Here is an 18922-nt window from a genome sequence, read left to right on the forward strand (position 1 = left end):
CGATCCGAAAGTTCCTACGGGTTCAACAGGGTTTAACATACCTGTCCTGCAAGTTTGGTCTGAATCGAACGGTCGGATCACTCGTGATTACACGATTGGACGGTTACTATTTAACCTAATCTTTGAATTATTGTACCGAAGCATCCGGGGCTCCAATTCAAGATCCGCGAATTCCTACACGATCCTAGAGGTGCCTAGATCAACATATATGAAAATGGAGTCGATCCAATGGTCTGAACATATCGAACCTAGATAAAGCCTAATATGAGTAATCCGATTGACGATCAAATAATAACCAAAATCAAATCCGAGTATACTGTTGTGCTCAGGATGACATGAGGATCATTTTAGGACCAAATGGGTCACCCAAAAAGTGCCGACGCATCGGCAAGCGTGGGTGTCTAGAGAAATTCCGGTGACTGGAAAATCTCCAAACCACCAGTCAAGACCTATACTTACATAATTAGGACAATGAGTGGAGCAATTTTTGTTCTTGCCCCATAGCCAAAAAGTGACTGGAACTTGCCGGAAACACGAGCCGAAAACCGGCCAAACTTTAAGCGATAATTTGAGTTCCAAAATGCAAAAATTGATCATAATCAACCCAATCATCAGCTATAACACATTGAAAAGAATGAAAAAGCAAACCTAGATCGAAGAAATTGGTGTCCAGAATTGCCGGAACGAGTGTCGGAATTTTTAAGTAAAAATCGGTCGGTTTTGACTTTTCGAGCAACAGTCTGACGGATAGCGGTGAGAAGGATGGGGTCAAAATATGGCTGCAAAACTGGGGGCAGTTGTTGCACAATGGGAGCTCAGAGAGAGAGAGAGAGAGAGAGAGAGCAAAAATCAGATTTTTAAAACCCTATTTTGAAATATTTACGATTATGCCACTAGGCTTCTGTTGCTCGTAACTTCTTCGTTACTACTCCGATTTGAGCCCACTACATGTGTCCGGACTCAGATCGATGTGATCTACGTCATAATTCCATTCTTTTCCTCAAAATATTTCTGAAGTAAAAAGTGACCAAAATAACCCTATCTCCGAGGGCAAAATTGTAAATTTCCAATTCATTAAATTAAATGAATTTATGAAGATTAATTAATTGATTAAAATTGGGTCGGGATGTTACAAGAGAAATCCATCATCATGAAAGAGACTACAGACACTCCAATGAAAATGCATATTTTTCTTTTCTTTCTAGTTTAGAAGAATGGTAATGACGAAAAGTTATTAATTTTCCCAACCCAGATAATGCAGAGCCATTTGGGATCTTTCTAGAATGAATATCTATAGCTGGTTCTAAATGGAAATCTTTCATATTTTCTTATTTCTTGGCAGTCCCAAAGAAGGTACTTGTTCCAATGATGAAAGCGTAACAGCATGAATCATGATCAAAGCATTTGGGATTACTAGTATCGGATTTGAACATAATCTCCAGTAAATTGCCACAGATAAGTAATTAACTTGTATTATTTTCCCCTGGAAAGGGTTGTAAAGGGTTAAGGATTTATTGTAAAGGGTTCCTCCATAAATCCCACTTAAAAGAGGTCAAGGATTCCTCCATAACCCCAAATTCCATAGTTTCATCGCTTTCTTAGTCTTCCCCTCTTGTCCATATTTGTAAGCAATGCATCCAATTCTTTTTCACTTTGTCCATTGCGTCAAGCTCTCACTTTTCGTTGCCTTGGCATAGAGGCTTGTATTTTTTTTTTTTTTTTTGGCTTTTGGGGATGAGATGCTTCTATTTATATAACAAGCAAACATCGTATGTTATTAAGCTTTGGATCAGGTGCTTCTAGGAAATTCGGGTTTGCTTGGAATTACCTTCTCTTGAAGCAATGCTGGTTCGTTATCTTTTCCCTTGTCTATTTATAGCGTATGAAAACTCATAGTGGCTTTTCCATTTGAGTTCTCTGCTTATGCATTGCTTTCATATTTCTCATAATTCAGTTCTTTGTATTGCCTTCTCCTTGATTGCCCCATCCTCGTGATTTTTCATTCAACGTTACATTTCTCATAACAGTTGGTGGAGAAACTTACACTTACAAGGATATTAGAGGTACGTACATCTTGGAAAATTTCTGTCTTTGCACTATACGGTTGTTGGTTTTCCTCTGATACATTGAAAAAAGCACACACACACAAATTAGATAATTTGATATATGTATATAGATGCAAATAGTATATCGATATTGTGAAATATATATTTTTCATTGTCTTCGTACCTAAGAATTTCATGTGAAAAAACTAAAATAAGGTGTAGTATTAGGGTTCAGTTTTCCAACAATACCCTTGAATTTTTTAGTAAAAATTATTAATACTTTAAACAAATTTTTTCTCTTACAATACCTGGAAGAAAAAAATTAGATTCAATCCGAAGAAACCTTAGCAGCAAAACTCCGATGACCAAAAAACAAACATTGATAAAAGATTCATTTGCCTTGCATCATATAATTTCCATCGATTATTATTATTATTATTATTATTTTTGGAGCTATTTAAAAACACTAACAAAGTATACCCTTCACAACCATCAACGCCTAGTCAAAAAAATTTCCATCAATTATTTTTCATGACAATTTTTTATAAATATTACAAATAGGAAATTTAGTTCTCTGTGTGAGTTTCCACGGATTGCTTAGGGCTTTTCCACCCATGAGCCTAGCCCAAGGCTAGGGGGAAAAAAAAAAAAATTGTGTTCGGAGCGACCAGGACCGGGGGTGTGGGACCCACCAACTCGGGCCGGGCGGCCGAGGTCCAAAACTCGGCTGCGTCATCGCTCTGATACCGATTGCCGCTCTGATTGCTACAGATACCCCAGATTTATTTTTCCCTGTTGCCACGTGGCGTCATCCGGCTCTCCGATCCGATTTTTTCCTCCAATCCAACGGCAGCCAATTTTTTTGCAATAAAATCTGGAAAAAATTCGAAATTTTTTAAAAATACCTAAAAATTAATGAATTTTTTTCTATAAATACCAGCCAATTTTTTTTAATTTATTTGAAATTTGAAATTGAAAATTTTATCCGATTTGAGATATGAATAGTATTGACATGTAGGAACCCTAAAATCTAGTCCTAAAATATTATCCAAATTAATTATTGAGGTAAAAAAAATTGTGAATAAAACAAAAAATGAATAATGCCCTTAGCAAGGGCAACGGGTGAAACACAAAATTCGGATTTTGCAAGGGCAACTACTATTCACGTGAATAGTAGCTGCCCTAGCTCCCCTTGTCATGGCTAAGGGCAAATGGGTGGAGTTGCTCTTAAGGTGATCCTCAGCTAATTTGAACTGGGCAAAAATAAACCACGGCTTTCACTATTGCCCGACGAAAGTCTATATTACCCCTAAAAGATAAACCATATACTAGGCAAAAATAAATAATTTAACAATAAAATGACTAAAATGCCACGTGTGAAGGAATTTAAGGATACATAATTTAATAATTTAATAATAATTGAATCCATGTATAATTAAATAATTTAATGAAGTTTGATAATTAACCCTAGTTAATTAACAACAACCTGATTTTTTTTTTTTTGGATTGTTCTTCTTTGACTTGAAAATGTTATGTCGTTGTCTTCAAAAAATAAAATAAAATAAAATAAAATAAAAAGATAAATGAATCTTTTATATGATAAATTCATTAATTAATGTGTCACGCTCTGAATCTGGAGAAATTATAGAATGGTACGGGATCACCACATCAGCTGGTGATACTACCATTCAAAATCTAACACTTGTCTATTTTTATTTTTAAAAGTTAAAACTAATTACAGTTGGACATGAAATTATACTTTTACCCTTTCAAATAAAATCTACAAAAAGCAAAAAGAAAAAAAAAAGAGGAGAGAGAACAAGTTACCCAAACTATCTCCCTCCGCCGCCGAACCCTACTCTTTCACTCTCTCTCTCTTCTTCCCTACATCTCTCTCTCCTCTCTCGATAACATATGAGAAAACTTGAGACTTTTTAATTGAATATGCAGATCTTATTCAATTGAATATGACTTGCCCAAAAGCTGACTTGGGATCAATTGGAATAAGCATATCTCATTCTTCTAAATGAGAGAGAGAAACTGAGAGAGCAGGGGCGATCGCCAGGGGAGGCAAAGCTGAGTGCGGTGGTTGGCGTACAATATTCTAGTTTTTCAATTTTTAATTCTTTTCATTTTGAGGGAGATGAATAAATAGGCAAAATTTCAATGCGGAAATAAACAACAAATGTAAGATAAAGTAGTTGCTGGTACAGTAGAGAGAGATGGAAGGAGGATTAGAAACTCAGAGAGAGGAGGCGGTGAACAGGAACTGGTAATTTCAGTCGGGTGGGAGTCTGGTGCAATTTTCTTCTTTGTGGTTTTTCTTTTATTAATTTTATTGTAAAGGGTAAAATTGGATGTGAAAGTCCAGCTGTATAAAAAAATGTAGTTTTCTTTAAAAAGTGACAAGTGGCAGTTTTGGAGTAGAAGTATCACTATCTGATGTGGTGATACCGTATCATTCTATAATTTCTCCTGAATCTGGGGTAGACTAGAGTATAAATCTATAGCCAAGTGTGTGATAAATAAAAGATAAATTAAAAGGGCATAAATTATGGATCATAATAAATTTCTCTTATAAAATAACTCCAAAATCTTACAAAAATACCATAAATAAGTAAAGATTTATCATTCTCATATAATTCAACCTTAATTGGTTTAGTCATTGACTCTACCACTAATTCATCTAGGAAAAGAATTAAAAGGGTGAGGGATGATCAAACCACCGCTCAGAGAATAGATTATGTAATGTGCCAGTCAAGCAACGTTGTTTTACACACACTCAAAAAAAATTCATGAAAAGATACACCAATCAACATCATGTCAAATAATCACTTCTGATGCAGCGAAGCAGCAACAAGTTGTTGTCCAGCATCCCAAACAGTCCCAAAATATAGAGCATAGAAGGATAAAGCTATATAATAGAAGTTGGAACGAAGATAATTGAGTTCTAGAGGTCAAAAATCCCAAAAGCAACTCTATAGACTAAAGTTTGGAATTATATTCATAAAAATTTAAATACAAGAGTCTCTAAATAGCCTATTTACACGAGTAAAGCAGCCTAGCATTCCTATCCATGGTTTATTAAGAAAATCTAATTGACAAAGGAAATTAAACCAAATCCTACTAAGAATAGGAAAATGATTAACAAAGTAACTTATTAATTTGATATAGCTAAAACTTAGCCTTATTGGATGGTGAGCCCACTTAGATTAGGAAAGTCTAAAAGATGCTCTTTCATCAACTCGACTAAGTTGGGAAGAATTTGTCTTCGAATTCCAATATTTTGGTGAAAAATGCCCAAAGATAACCTCCGCTTAGATAAGTTGTCCATAGAACTTTGGCCGTGACATTGAACCTTCCCATTCCAAATAGATAGATATTTAGAATATTAGATCCTTCCTAGAACAGTACCAGTTATCTTCTGCAACCAATCTCTCAACCCAAAAACATTTCAATCCAAAAATCCAAAGGGTTGAGAAAGTCAACGAAGTTCTTAGCAATCTATAAATTAAAAGAATCAACACCAAGAAAATCAACATACTCAGAAGTATCTCCTTCTAAGGAATTCATCTCACCTCCAACAATTCCTCACGAATTTCTTGAATCAGTTTTCCTTCGAACGTGTGTTGATTGTGTTGCTTCAAAAGTTCAAATCCAACTTCCCCTTTGGTCCCTTGCCTTAAAGATAACACTAAATTCAACTTGTTTAGTCTCACCAAATACCTTGTCGAAAGCTTTCCCAACTCTCAAACAAACTTCTCAATCTTCTTCCAAACAACAGTCAAACATAGGAGGGTTATCTAAATTTAGGAGATAGTCAAACATAGGTCTCACCTCCTTGCTCTCAAATACCAACTAATGGGCTCTCAAATGACCATTAACCTTGGCATCTTTGGGAGCATTGCATAATCCTCCTTGACCCAGCTGCAAAGTACACTTTCTCCCATCCTTATATAACGAATAAGTGTTAGCTTTAGTAGAATGCATCATCTCTTTGTCAAACAACCATGGTCTTCCTAATAGGATATGACATGCATCCATGGGACAACATCACACTAATCTTCATCCTTAACAGTATTGAAGTGACTGGTATCTTGTTTCCTTTTCGAAATCATGCAACCTTGTAAGGGTTAGGATGCTTCTCAATTGTAACTTTAGTTTTTTTATTGCCTCCTTCGAGATAACATTTTCACTACTTCCTCCATCAAGAATCACGTTGCACACATTTCTACCACAAAGGCGGTTCAGAATATATATGATGTGGACGCTAAAGACCCTCAATTTTTGGAGTTGTCATCACCCGCCTTACCATCAAAGATTCACCTCCAACCGGCAAAAGATTACTAACTTCCTCTTCATTGCCTTAAACATCATAAGTGGTTTTTAAAAACTGAACTTATCATCTTTAACCTCTGCCAAGTTTACTCTTCTTTGTAGGCAAGTGTAAGATAAATGCCTTGCCTCTCCACAATTGAAATATCAAACTTCTGAAGTACTCTCAGCCTTGAAATTTTTGACACCAGCGTTGTTTTGAGGATAAAATTGTGCTATTTTCTCCCCTTTTTCACTCTTATTAGTACCCACCAACTTCCTACACCTTATTTTGGTACTTGGATTGGTTTTGTGATCACTTTGGACACTATGAAGAGCAGTTGTATTCTTTGCCAACCCATATTATTGCCTATTGCCACAACATGATACCTTTTTTTCTTCCATTAATACATGTTGTCGAGCATCTTCTAGGTTGAACAAACGGAACACACCCGCCCCCATGTCATCGCTAATGGTCTTATTCAAACCTGAACGATAATGACATGTGTCCTCTTTTGATTACTATCTTTCAAACCAACTCGAATTGAGAGATTACCAAACTCTGATTTACATTCTTCAACGAACGTATCTCGTTGTTTTAAGCTATGAAACCTTTCATATAACTCCATAGTGTAATCAGCCATTAAAAACTTCTTTCGTAACATTGCTTTTACATGTGTTGATATTCTACTTCCCTTTTCAAGCATGTTGCTCTACACCTTATGATCTTCTTGTAAATTCTTTATTGTCTTTGAACTTAAACAGTAACCTTGGTCAGACATGGTTGTGGTGAAGGTATAGTAATCTTCTTTTCCTATGCAGTCCTTTAGCTCTCTCTAGATGAGGTGAGATATCAATATGAGTGTGTCTTGATTGCTAGGGAAGAGACCTCTCTCTATATGTATGCATTGCTTAAGTATTTGGCCTATCAAAGAACACTTAAACAAATCCTGATTGCACTATGATAGAATGTTTTAATCCATGTAGGACTAGGAATCCTCAAAGCCCTAGTTTTCTAATTAAACTGCACTTTAAACTAGAATTGCAGATATGCTCGAGTTCTGTTTCTTGATGAATACTAAACTGCAACTCCTTATGTGATTAGAAGACAATTCCAATATGGTTTAAGACAATGTAATGTCTTACAGTCTCCTACTTGGTCAAATAATCACAACAGTTAATTGCATTACACACTTTAAGGCATAACTGAGCAAAATCCCTACTAAGCCACTGTCAATCAAGAACAACAAAGAATTATTGAAACTACTTGAACATCTATTAATTCAAAGTTCCTATAATTACATTTGAGATTCTTCAAAACCACATAAGGCTTTGATCAAGATTAAAACTGTTGAATGTTCATGACTAACCTGTCTGTGCTAATAGATATGTCATGCTCATTCATAGTCCCCTAAATGACTGCTAATGTCTAGTTAAAATTGAACAAATGCCATGAATATACTGTACCATCGCAGCTACATCAATTGCTGGCTTTACTGCCTTATATGTATATTCAAGTATCAAACGTAAGCAGTAAAATAACTGAACAAAATTCCACTTTATGAATCCTCAAACTTTTTGAATATCCATCGAAACCTTTACTAGTTAATCAAAATATAAATGATAAAACTCTAGTTAAAACAGAAACACTCCCACTGAAACTCCCACTAATTCAGCCACTCATATTTTCTGTCAATCCCATACTTTGAACATGAATATGAAAAACTGCAATTACCAGTCCTTTAGTAAGAGGATCTGCAGTCATATCTGTTGTATTGATGTGTTCCAAACCAGTGTACCCATCTCTTATCTTTTTCTGGAAGCATTTGTCCTTTTGTTCCCTTTTGCAAACAAAATTGCTACACTGTTGTCATTCCATAGTTGTATAGGTCTATGTTAAGACTTAGCTACACTCAATCTAGTGATAAAATTCTTTAACCACATAGCTTGAGAAATAGCCTCATAAGAGGCGAAGAATTCTGCTAACATTGTAGATGCAACTGTGAGAGGCTGCTTGATACTTCTCCATGATACAGCAGCACATGCAAATATGAACACATACCATGATGTTGATTTGAGATCATCCTTATAACCAAAATAAAATATTAACAAAATATACTAAGCACTCATGCAAAAACCCTCTAATTTCAAATTATTGCTTCTTCTTAAAACCAAATTGTAATCTTTGGTTCTCTGTAAATATCTCAACATTTTCTTGCCTGCAATCCTATGATCTTGTCCAGGATTAGATTGAAATCTACCTTCCACTCTAATAGGAAAGGCTATGTCAAGTCTAGTGCAGACTAGTGCATACATAAGACTGCCTACTAAGGAGGCATAAGGTTTGTCATTCGTCTAAATTTTCCCTTATTCAGTCCTTGCTCAAATTGTCTACTTTTGAAATAGGCATATCAGTTCCACCACATCCTTGCATATTGAATCTCTGCAGTACCTTTTCTATATAATTCTTCTGTGATAATCCAAGAACCCATTTCGCTCGATTCCTGCTAATTTCAATTCCCAAAACATAAGATGCTTCACCAAGATTTGTCATTTCAAAATGTTTAGACAGGAATTCTTTATAGTTATGTAACATTGATAAATCTGTGCATGCCAATAAGATGTCATCCACATACAATACCAATATGATGAAATTTCTCCCACTCTTCTTCATGTAATTGCATTCATCCAATGAATTTTCTGTAAAAACCATATTGATTAACAAATTTGTCAAATTTGATATACCACTATCTAGAACTTGCTTAAGACCATCAATCGATTTACACAGTTTACATACTAGATTTTCTCCCTTCTCTTGAATGAAACCTTCAGGTTGTTTCATATATATTCCCTCTTGTAGATTTCCATTCAAGAATGCAGTCTTTACATCTATTCAATGTAAGTGTAAATCGAAATGTGCTACCATTGCCATGATTACTCTAAATGAGTCTTTAGTTGAAATTGGTGAATAGATTTCATTGTAATCTATCCCTTCTTGTCGTGTGGATCCTTTGGCAACTAGTCTTGCCTTATATCCATCAATTTGTCCGTTAGGGTTTCTCTTGGTTTTGAAAACCCATTTGCAGGCTATAGGTTTGCAATTTTGTGGCAGGTTCACTAGTTCCCACACACCATCTTTCTCTATAGAGTTAATTATGATTTCATAGCTCCCCACCAATTTTCACTTTTCTCATTGGACATTGCTTGCATATAGTTCATGGGATCTTCAATTTCATGCACATCATGCTCAGATTCTTGTAAATATACATAGTAGTCATCAGGTAGTGCTCTTTTCCTTGGTCTTTGTGATCTTCCCAACTCTTTGTCCATTTGTTCATGGTTTTGTTCGGCTGGTTGATTTTCATTTGTTTTTTCTAGTGGCAGAACTTGCTGTTCTTGAGTTTCTTGGTCAAGTATCATTGGATCTCCAACTATTTCATATTCCTGTACAGATTGCGTGCTACTCAAGTCAAAGCTAGGTAACACTTGAATTTTGTTATCTGCATTAGAATTCATTGTGTCTCCATTTTCTATTATAACTTCATAAAAATTGAAATTCTCTTGTTCTGTTGCCTCATTTTTAGATTTTATAAGCACTGCTCTTTGAGTTTCTACAAATCTGGTTGTATTTTGAGGGCAGTAAAATCTGTAGCCTTTAGTTCTCTTTAGATAGCCAACAAAATAGCCACTGGCTGTTCTTGAATCCAACTTCTTTTCCATAGGATTGTATGATTTTGCTTCAACTTTACAGCCCCACACTCTGAGGTAATTCAAACTTGGTTTTCTTTTAACTCAAACTTCATAAGGGATAGCATTTACACGTTTAGTAGGTACTGTATTCAATATAAAATTTTCCATTTTCAATGCTTCTCCTCATAATAACCTAACACTAACTTTGGTAAAAAATGGCTGTGGTGAAGGTGTAGAAATATTCTTCTCCTATGCAGCCCTTTAATTTTCTCTAGATGGGGGTGGGATAACAATATGAGTGTGTCTTGACTGATACGGAAGGGACCTCTATATAAATATATGCATTGCTTAAGTATTTTGCCCATAGAAGAACACTTAAACAAATCCTGATTGCACTAGGATAGAATGTTTTAATCCATGTGGGATTAGGAATCCTCAAAGCTCTAGTTTTCTAATTAAACTGCACTTTAAACTAGAATTGCAGATATTCTTGAGTTATGTTTCTTGATTAATACTAAACTGCAACTGCTTATGTGATTAGAAGACCATTCTAATATGGTTTATTACAATGTAATGTCTTACACTTCTACCATAGGTTTCCATTCTCTAGACTTGCCTTTGAATCTAAATAATCTCTGCATGCATATTTCCATAAAAATCAGCAACTTCAATTTTATTTCCTCCACCATTCAAACCCAATGCATGAACCAACTGCTCTTCCAATCCACCTCGATCACCATCACCATGGTTGCATTCCAGAATCTCCATATAGGCATCTGTGAAATTCTGTCTTTGGAGGGCTTGCACCACTCTCGACATATCTTCCATTATACGTTGCATCTCAGTCATCTATCTGTGTTGGGCTTAGTTCCCTTGTCTACAACCTCTACCATGACCAATCATGGTGTGGAGGAAGGATTTTCCTAGCCTCTGGTACCAATTTGATGCAGGGTAGGGTCTATAAGTTGTTGTCTAGTGAACCAACCAGTCCCAAAATACATATAATAAAATGATAAAGCTATAGAATAGAAGTTAGAATGTAGATAATTGAGTCCTAGGTAAAATATCCTAAAAGAAACTGTAGAGACTAAAGTCCGGAATTACATGCATAAAAAATTGAATACACGAGTCTCGTAATAACGTATTTATACTAGAGTAAAGCAGCCTAGCAATCTTATCCCTTGGTTTCATAAGAAAACCTAATTGGCAAAGGAAATTAAAAACCAATAAAACTAGAAATTCAATATAGCTAAATCGTAGTAAGAATAGGAAAACGATTAACAAATTAACTTGTTAATTTAATATAGCCAAGACTTAGCCTATAAAACTTATTCCTTTTGGTTCCAATGGAGGCTAATAATAAAAAAAGGCATAGTCAAATAAAATAAAATTTTAATAGAAGTAATATAATCAACCTATGTATTTAATTTTCACATAATCAAAACCTTAATCCCTTTAAAGAAACATAATCTTCAGAAAGGCAATAAAAATTTAAGTACAAAATATGTCTTTCATTTTGTTGTTTTTTAAGTACAAGAGATGTCACATTTAAGGTAGTAAAAATTTCGTTGATAATGGTAAAATTGTACAAAGTGTTCAAATAAATATAAAATATATGCAACATAAAATTTTGCCAAAAACAGCCAATCCTATTTTTATATTGATCTATTTTTCATTGGACTTTGTACAGATTGGGAGACAAGATACAGAGATAAGCATTTCATCCACGTGTCTTTGATCTCACAAGGAAATGGAGATTGTTATTTCAATTGCGTCCAAAATTGCAGAGTCCTTGGTGACACCAATAGGCAGAGAATTTGGCTATTTGATTTACTATGATACCAACATGAAAGATCTAAAGGATGAACTTAAACAGCTTTTTGAGATGAAAGATGGGGTGCAAGAATTGGTTAACGCTGCCAAAAGGAATGGTGAAGTTATCAACTCTGATGTTCAAAGTTGGCTAACAAGTGTTGACAAGTTAATTCAGAAAGTGTTGCATTTTGAGGAAGAAGTCAGCATGAAAAGGCGATGCTTGTACCGGTGGAACATAAGTAGGAAAGCCACTAAGATTACACAAGATGTTCGTCATCTCCAAAAACAAAGAACATTCAATAATAAAGTTGCCCATCCTGCACCTCCACCGATGATATGGTCAACATTCAAAGAAGGTTTTAAGGATTTTAAATCCAGAATGACATGTGTGAATAGCGTGATAGAGGTTTTGAAGAATGAAGACGTTAGAATGATTGGGATTTGTGGTATGGGGGGTGTGGGTAAAACCACAATGGTGAAAGAAATCATCAAAAGGCTGGAAGGATTGAAAGCATTCGATAATATTGTGATGGCAGTTGTGTCCCAAAGCCCAAGCATTCGGAAGATTCAATCAGAAATTGCAGACCAGCTGCGATTTACATATGACGGGGAGGATAGCGAAACTGGAAGAGCACTACAGCTCTACGGAAGACTCATGGAAATAAAAAGGATCCTGATTGTATTAGATGATGTGTGGACAGAGCTCGATTTTGAGGCTATTGGACTTCCTTATGGACCTCATAAAGGGTGCAAAGTTCTATTGACCTCGCGAAACTTGGAAGTGTGCAATGCAATGGGAAGTCAAGAAATTTTTACAATCCCAGTTTTAACACCAGAGGAATCATGGGAACTCTTCCGTGAAATCATAGGTAAACCCTTGGACTATCCTGATTTGGCAAAACGAGTCACGAATGAGTGTGCAGGTTTACCTATTGCAATTTTAACTGTTGCGAAAGCACTAGAAAATAAGAGGAGGCATGTATGGGATGATGCGCTCAAACAGCTACAAAGTTCAGCCCTTGGAAGCATCTCTTCGATGAATGACAAAGTTTATTCAAGCATACAATGGAGTTATGATAGATTGGAGAGTGATGAAGAGAAATCATGTCTTTTGCTTTGTTGTTTATTTCCTGAAGATTATGATATTCCAATTGAGTATTTGGTTAGATATGGGTGGGGTCGAGGGTATTTTAGTAACACGGATTCGGTGGAAGAAGCAAGAAATAGAGTGCATTCTTTGGTTGACAAACTTCAAAGAAGGTTTTTGTTGCTAGATGGCAAATGGGGAGAGCATACCAAGATGCATGACATAGTTCGTGATGTTGCCATACAAATTGCCTCAAGAGATCCACATAGATTTCTAATAAGATGTGATGCTGAAAAAACAGGGTGGCCAAAGATATACGACCATTACACAACAATCTCACTGATACCAATTAATATTGATGAGATCCCAGTTGGCCTGGAGTGTCCAAAACTTGAGCTTCTACACTTAGAAGGCGAACGTTATTCGGAAAATAGCATGGACATCATATGTAAAGGGATGAAAGAGCTGAAGGTTTTAGCATTGGTAAACGTGGGTGGGATATCAACATTGTCAAGTTCACTAGGACTATTGAAGAGCCTTCGAACCTTGTCCCTAAATGGTTGTCGTTATTTAACAGATATATCTGATGTTATTGGAAGATTGGAAAATTTAGAGATCCTCAGCTTTCGTAAATGCTCTAGTATCTTAGAGTTGCCGAGAGAAATTGGACTTCTTAAACATTTAAGGTTGTTAGATATCACGGGTTGTGATCGTCTTGAGAAGATTCCACATGGTCTCTTATCGAGCTTATCTAGTCTTGAAGAGTTGTACATGAAAAATAGTTTTCACAAATGGGAACAATCAGCAGCAGAAAGCGAAGATAAGAGGATGGCAAGCCTTGTTGAGGTGATGTCTTTATTGTCTAATCATTTGAAGGTTTTAGTCATAGAGATACCTGATTTCAACTTCTTTCCAAAAGACTTGTACTTGACAATCCAGACAACAATAAGATTCCACATATCCAACTCACTTGGACGATCGTCGGTTAGAGTTCGATCAACAAGTCATGATTGTTATGCATTCGAAAATGAGTTGGATATTGTTGAAAGTGATGCAACGGAATTCATGGGGATTCAAGTTGTTCGACTCTTATTTAAGAAATGTGAAGATTTAATCTTGGACAAGATTAAGAATTTAAAGTATGTCCTCAATGAATTAGACCAAGAGGGATTGCAAAACTTAAAAGTTTTAAGAATTTGGGATTGCCCTGAGATAGAATACCTTGTAAATGGAGCAAGTTGGACTCAACAAACAGCCTTCCCTCTCATCCGATCAATCCAACTCACGAGGATGCCCAAGCTAAAAGCAATATGCCACGACCAACTTCCACAGAGATCTTTTATCAACTTAAGATCTCTTGAATTATATGATTGCCCTGTTTTAAAATATGTATTTTCTCTATCAGTAGCAAGCAACTTGGTTCAACTCCAAAGCTTAAATGTTGTCATGTGTCCCCAAATGAAAGAAATCGTCTCAAAGGAGTGGAGGGAACATGAGACGGCATCGGACGTCATAGTTTTCCCTAAATTAACAAAGTTGACACTCGAATATCTATCTGATGAATTCGTTGGTTTCTACGAAGCCAACAAGCTATACTCCAACAATGAGGTATAATTGTTTTGTTAATTGTTTGTGCCTCAAATTTTTTATTTTTTTTTGGTTTACTTGCCATGAGGTCTGAATTTAGTTTGACTATTATTTACTCATTTTCTTCCTAAAAACTGAAAATATTCTCATTCTGATAAATGAGGAATTTAGTTCACTTGCCTTTAAAATAAATAAATAAATAAATAATTGAGCATGTGCAGACCACAAAGAAAATCATCATATATCCATTTCATATATTTATTTGTAAAAATTTTGGACTCATTTTTGTTAATGGTCTCATTACATAATATATTTAGAAATCTCAAACTATCTAAAGAAGCAAAGAAATTTAAGTTCACATATATTTTTGTTTGCACGTGGGCTGCCTTACCTGAATTGCTTGTATTCGAGAAATCAAAGCTATAAACTACCGGTCTTAATTGCCACGCTCCAAATTATTTACTGAAAAATTCTTGCCACGTGATTATTATTCAGCAAAGCAGAGGAGAGGTTTTGTCTGAACAGCATCAGCATAAAGAATCTAGAAACTGACTTGTCCTCCGATTAAAACTTGGTTTTATTAATATTTTAATATGAAGTCATATTGAAGTAATTTAAATAATAATAATTGAGCTTGTTATTAATTTCATTTTTGAATATACAAAATGTTTCTTTAAATATTTATTAATTAATGAATCTTTTCAGGTAACGGATGGGCCTAAGGATCAAAATGTGGTAGGAACTTCATATGATGAGCATCAATCTTCTAGAAGCTTTGAAAGAGTGGTATTTCCATCAAAGTGCATTTTATGGTTACAAAATCTAGAAGAAGTGAAACTACTACGGGCCAATGTAGATGTGTTACTTGATCTGAAAGGCCATATGGTTAGGGATGGGCAGGCAGTTCCAGCATTTTCTCATTTACAAAATTTGTTCATATGGGCTTCTCCATGTCAACACCTTTGGAAGAACATTCCGCGTGGATTCCAGGGCTTCCAAAACTTAAGATGTTTAAGAATAGATTATGGTCGTGATCTCCAATATGTGTTCCCACATTCAATTGCCAGGCTACTTGTGAATCTTGAAGAGCTCGACATAGCGGACTGCAAAAAAATGGAAACTATAGTCAGATCCGCTGATGAAAATGAAAAAGAGGATCAGACGAGCATGACTTTGTTTCCCAAACTAAATAGTTTTGATCTGGTGGGGCTTCCGAGTCTTGAGAGTCTTTGTCCTGATGCTTCTACTTCTTTATGGTCAGTCGCCAAAGTTATGTATGTGAAAAGGTGCGACAAACTGAAGACATTGGCTTCAGTAATTCCACAAATAAAAAAGTTGGAGAAAGATTCAACAACTCATCACGAAGACGAAGGTATTTCATCATGTGGATGTACACCTTATTCATGTGGCCCAATGACCAAACCTACTTCAAGAAGAAATATTGTTCAAATATTGCCACGTCCAGTCAATCAAGAGGTAAGCTACAATTGAGAATGAAAATGACATTGCCATATTGAAATTATATAAATTATATACAATTGCTCAATTCATGTTTGATTTTCTAGGTTGCACCAACAAATCTTGATCAAGACTCAAATGATTACGATAATCTAGAACATCTTTTTATACTATCTTGTGAGTCATTGGAAGTTGTTTTCCAACTCAAGGGACCAAAGGCTGTGGAAAGCCACAATGTTCAAGCATTCAATAAGTTGTGTTACTTGTCGTTATACGAATTGCCAAGTCTAATGCACGTATGGGAAACGGGCGGTTCACATCATATCACAGGCTTCGGAAACTTGACATTCTTAAGTGTATCCGACTGTGGCAGTTTGCGATATTTGTTCATGTCAACTGTGGCCAAGCTCCTTGTCAGTTTAAAGGACTTAGAAGTTGGGAATTGTGAGAAGATTGAACACGTTATTGCAGAAGCAGACACTGAATGTGCTGATCAGGAAATTACATTTCCTCGACTGAATTCCATGATGCTTGAAGATCTACCAAACCTTATCTGTTTTTCGACTGAAGCTTATACTTTGAAGTTGCCATCTTTGATGGAATTGAGGGTTATAAATTGTCCAGATTTAAGAACATTTGCTTCTAAGGTTGTCAACACACATTCTGTAATTCAAGTGTACACAGAGTTGGGAAAGTCTGAGTGGATGGGGGACCTCAATAGCACTATAGGGAACATTCACGAAAAAAGGTATGCTCCTGAATGCTCACTGGTGTTTAGTCACTAATATAACAATTAAAGTGTTTCTTTTTCAAACCTGATTGCATCTCAATGATACACATTCTTTTCTTTTGAATAGGAGACCGAATTCTAATGAGATAGTAGAGATATGGTGTTAACACAGAGTGCAGAGGTGAGTATATATATGTTGCCATCTCCAACTTCTATATTAAGTAAATCTTATTACTAAAAACAATATGCCATATTATGTCATATTAAGGAAAGAATTCAATTGAGTTAGCATGATCAAATTAGATTCTAATGATATAAACAAAAAAAACAAAAAAAAAAAAAAATTACGTGTGAAGATTGTTTAAGGTTCGATTTGACAAGAATTTACAATGTATTTCATGTGTGTTTGAGGTTTTTTTTTAAAATTCAAGTGTTCTATCATTGCGATATAGTAGACGAAAACAACAAAAAAAACCTAATTCTGATGTGTTATCTCGTTAGAACATCTCCAATGGGCTCCTCCCTAAATGAGATTCTAAGTTAAAATTTAGAGTGAATGTCAAGAACCCAACTCCAAGTATCTCAAAATATGAAGCTCTACAGTTTCTTCAGTAAAAAAAAAAGGGAGTTTCACTAAAACACTCAAAATGGGGGTTGAAATTATAAAAATACCTAAGCACTATTTAAACATATAAACACACCCAAAACCCATCATTACACACACTCAAACCCCATTTATAAACACACCCAAAAAGTTGACTTTGGGGTTGATTTTGGGTGTGTTTCTATGTTTAAATAGTGCTTGGGTTTTTTTATAAATACATGTCTAGGATTGGGTTTATTTATAAATTTGTATATAAAAAAATGCCTAGGCAGAGTTTTTAGAGCCTTTTGAAATTTGAATTTTGTAGATTAGTCTAGAGATTTCTGAATGTTGATGATTATCAAAAACACTCCGAGGCTCGTTTTAAGTCCCAAGTTGACGATTCTCACATTTAGTGCATTGGATGAACACTTTCATTATTTTTCTAGTTTAATATTGTTTACCTCTTTTCAGCACATTCATGAGGAGGTTTGAGTTCTGTTCTGAAGAAATTTTTGAGGATGTGCATACAGACTCTACAGAGTGAGTTCTTGAAGTTTGGAATAGCAAGTTGCAACTCCACATCTCTAACCTCATCAATTCTTGAGAAACAATCCCATTTCAATTCCAAGTGTTAAAGTGTATTATAATTCATGTACTGGATTTCATTTGTATGTTGCAAGAATACAAGGTAATTGTAGTATAAATGCTCATGCAAGGTCGTTGTCCTCAAAAATTGTTTGACTAATTTGTAATTAAACTAACTCTTAATTAATAACTAAAATATATTTTATCAAAGATTTGAAGTTTATGAATTTGAAAAGATTAAACTAACAGTAAAAGAAATCTGAAAGTTGGGAAATAATAACAGCAAAGAAGAAAAACGATTTCTTTTTAAAGACTAACAATTTAGAGAAAACTAGGGTTTAGCCAACACCGTCGCAATCCTATGCAATTCTATCAATTACTTATGAATTTCCACATATATGCTTTGAAGGTTAGGTTTTCCTAATGCATATTTTCCTTGTGATGTTCAAGCGAAAACGTATATCTAACATGCAATCCGTCTGTGATGTTCAGATCAAATATAAACATGCAAGACTCATTAAGCTTTGTGAAAACCCTTTGAAAAACCATGCAACCCTTAAGAGTGTGATGTTCGCCTTAAGTGAATTTACAATTACTAATCACAAGAAGCCCTCCTCAATTGCCAGGGTGATGCATCAAATTACTTGTCTACATATCCTAATGGTGATCAATCATTAAAATAGATAGATAGTTTTAAACACAGTGATTAATAATTCAAAGCAAACATGCATCCATTCATAAGCAAATTAATAAAACTACATATTCATGCTAAGGCTTACGGCCTCGCCCTAGCAAAAGGAATTAGTTACACATAATCATAATTGAAATCCAAGAAAATGTCATTCAAATGAATAAGAATGAAAACACCTGAAAGTAGCGAAAATCCAAAACCTTAGCAATTGCTCTCAAAGCCAAAAAGAAGTCAAAAGGAAGTCCACTAAATTTCTATGAAAAGGAGCTTAAATATCTCCTAAAACCTAGCCACCCAATCCCCACAAGGAAACTAAGCTAAAATAAAGTAATAT

General features: G+C 35.2%; 1 protein-coding gene and 1 long non-coding RNA gene across 2 annotated transcripts; both read left to right on the forward strand.

Moving 5' to 3' along the window:
- Nucleotides 1-1927: 1927 nt before the first annotated feature.
- On the forward strand, nucleotides 1928-4447 carry LOC148914886 (uncharacterized). The gene is made up of 2 exons (XR_016122773.1): nucleotides 1928-2063; nucleotides 3996-4447. It is a non-coding gene; the product is annotated as an uncharacterized LOC148914886 (long non-coding RNA).
- A 7299-nt stretch (nucleotides 4448-11746) lies between these two features.
- Nucleotides 11747-18045, forward strand: LOC103339213 (disease resistance protein At4g27190-like). Its single transcript, XM_089042183.1, has 5 exons — nucleotides 11747-14559; nucleotides 15244-16014; nucleotides 16104-16744; nucleotides 16854-16907; nucleotides 17784-18045. The coding sequence occupies exons 1-4, from the start codon at nucleotides 11800-11802 to the stop codon at nucleotides 16891-16893; spliced, it is 4212 nt and encodes a 1403-aa protein (XP_088898309.1). The 5' UTR covers nucleotides 11747-11799; the 3' UTR covers nucleotides 16894-16907; nucleotides 17784-18045.
- The last annotated feature ends 877 nt before the right edge of the window (nucleotides 18046-18922 follow it).

Source organism: Prunus mume, linkage group LG8 (assembly GCF_029339155.1).
Source record: "Prunus mume cultivar Tortuosa linkage group LG8, ASM2933915v1, whole genome shotgun sequence".
NCBI classification, from domain to species: domain Eukaryota; kingdom Viridiplantae; phylum Streptophyta; class Magnoliopsida; order Rosales; family Rosaceae; genus Prunus; species Prunus mume.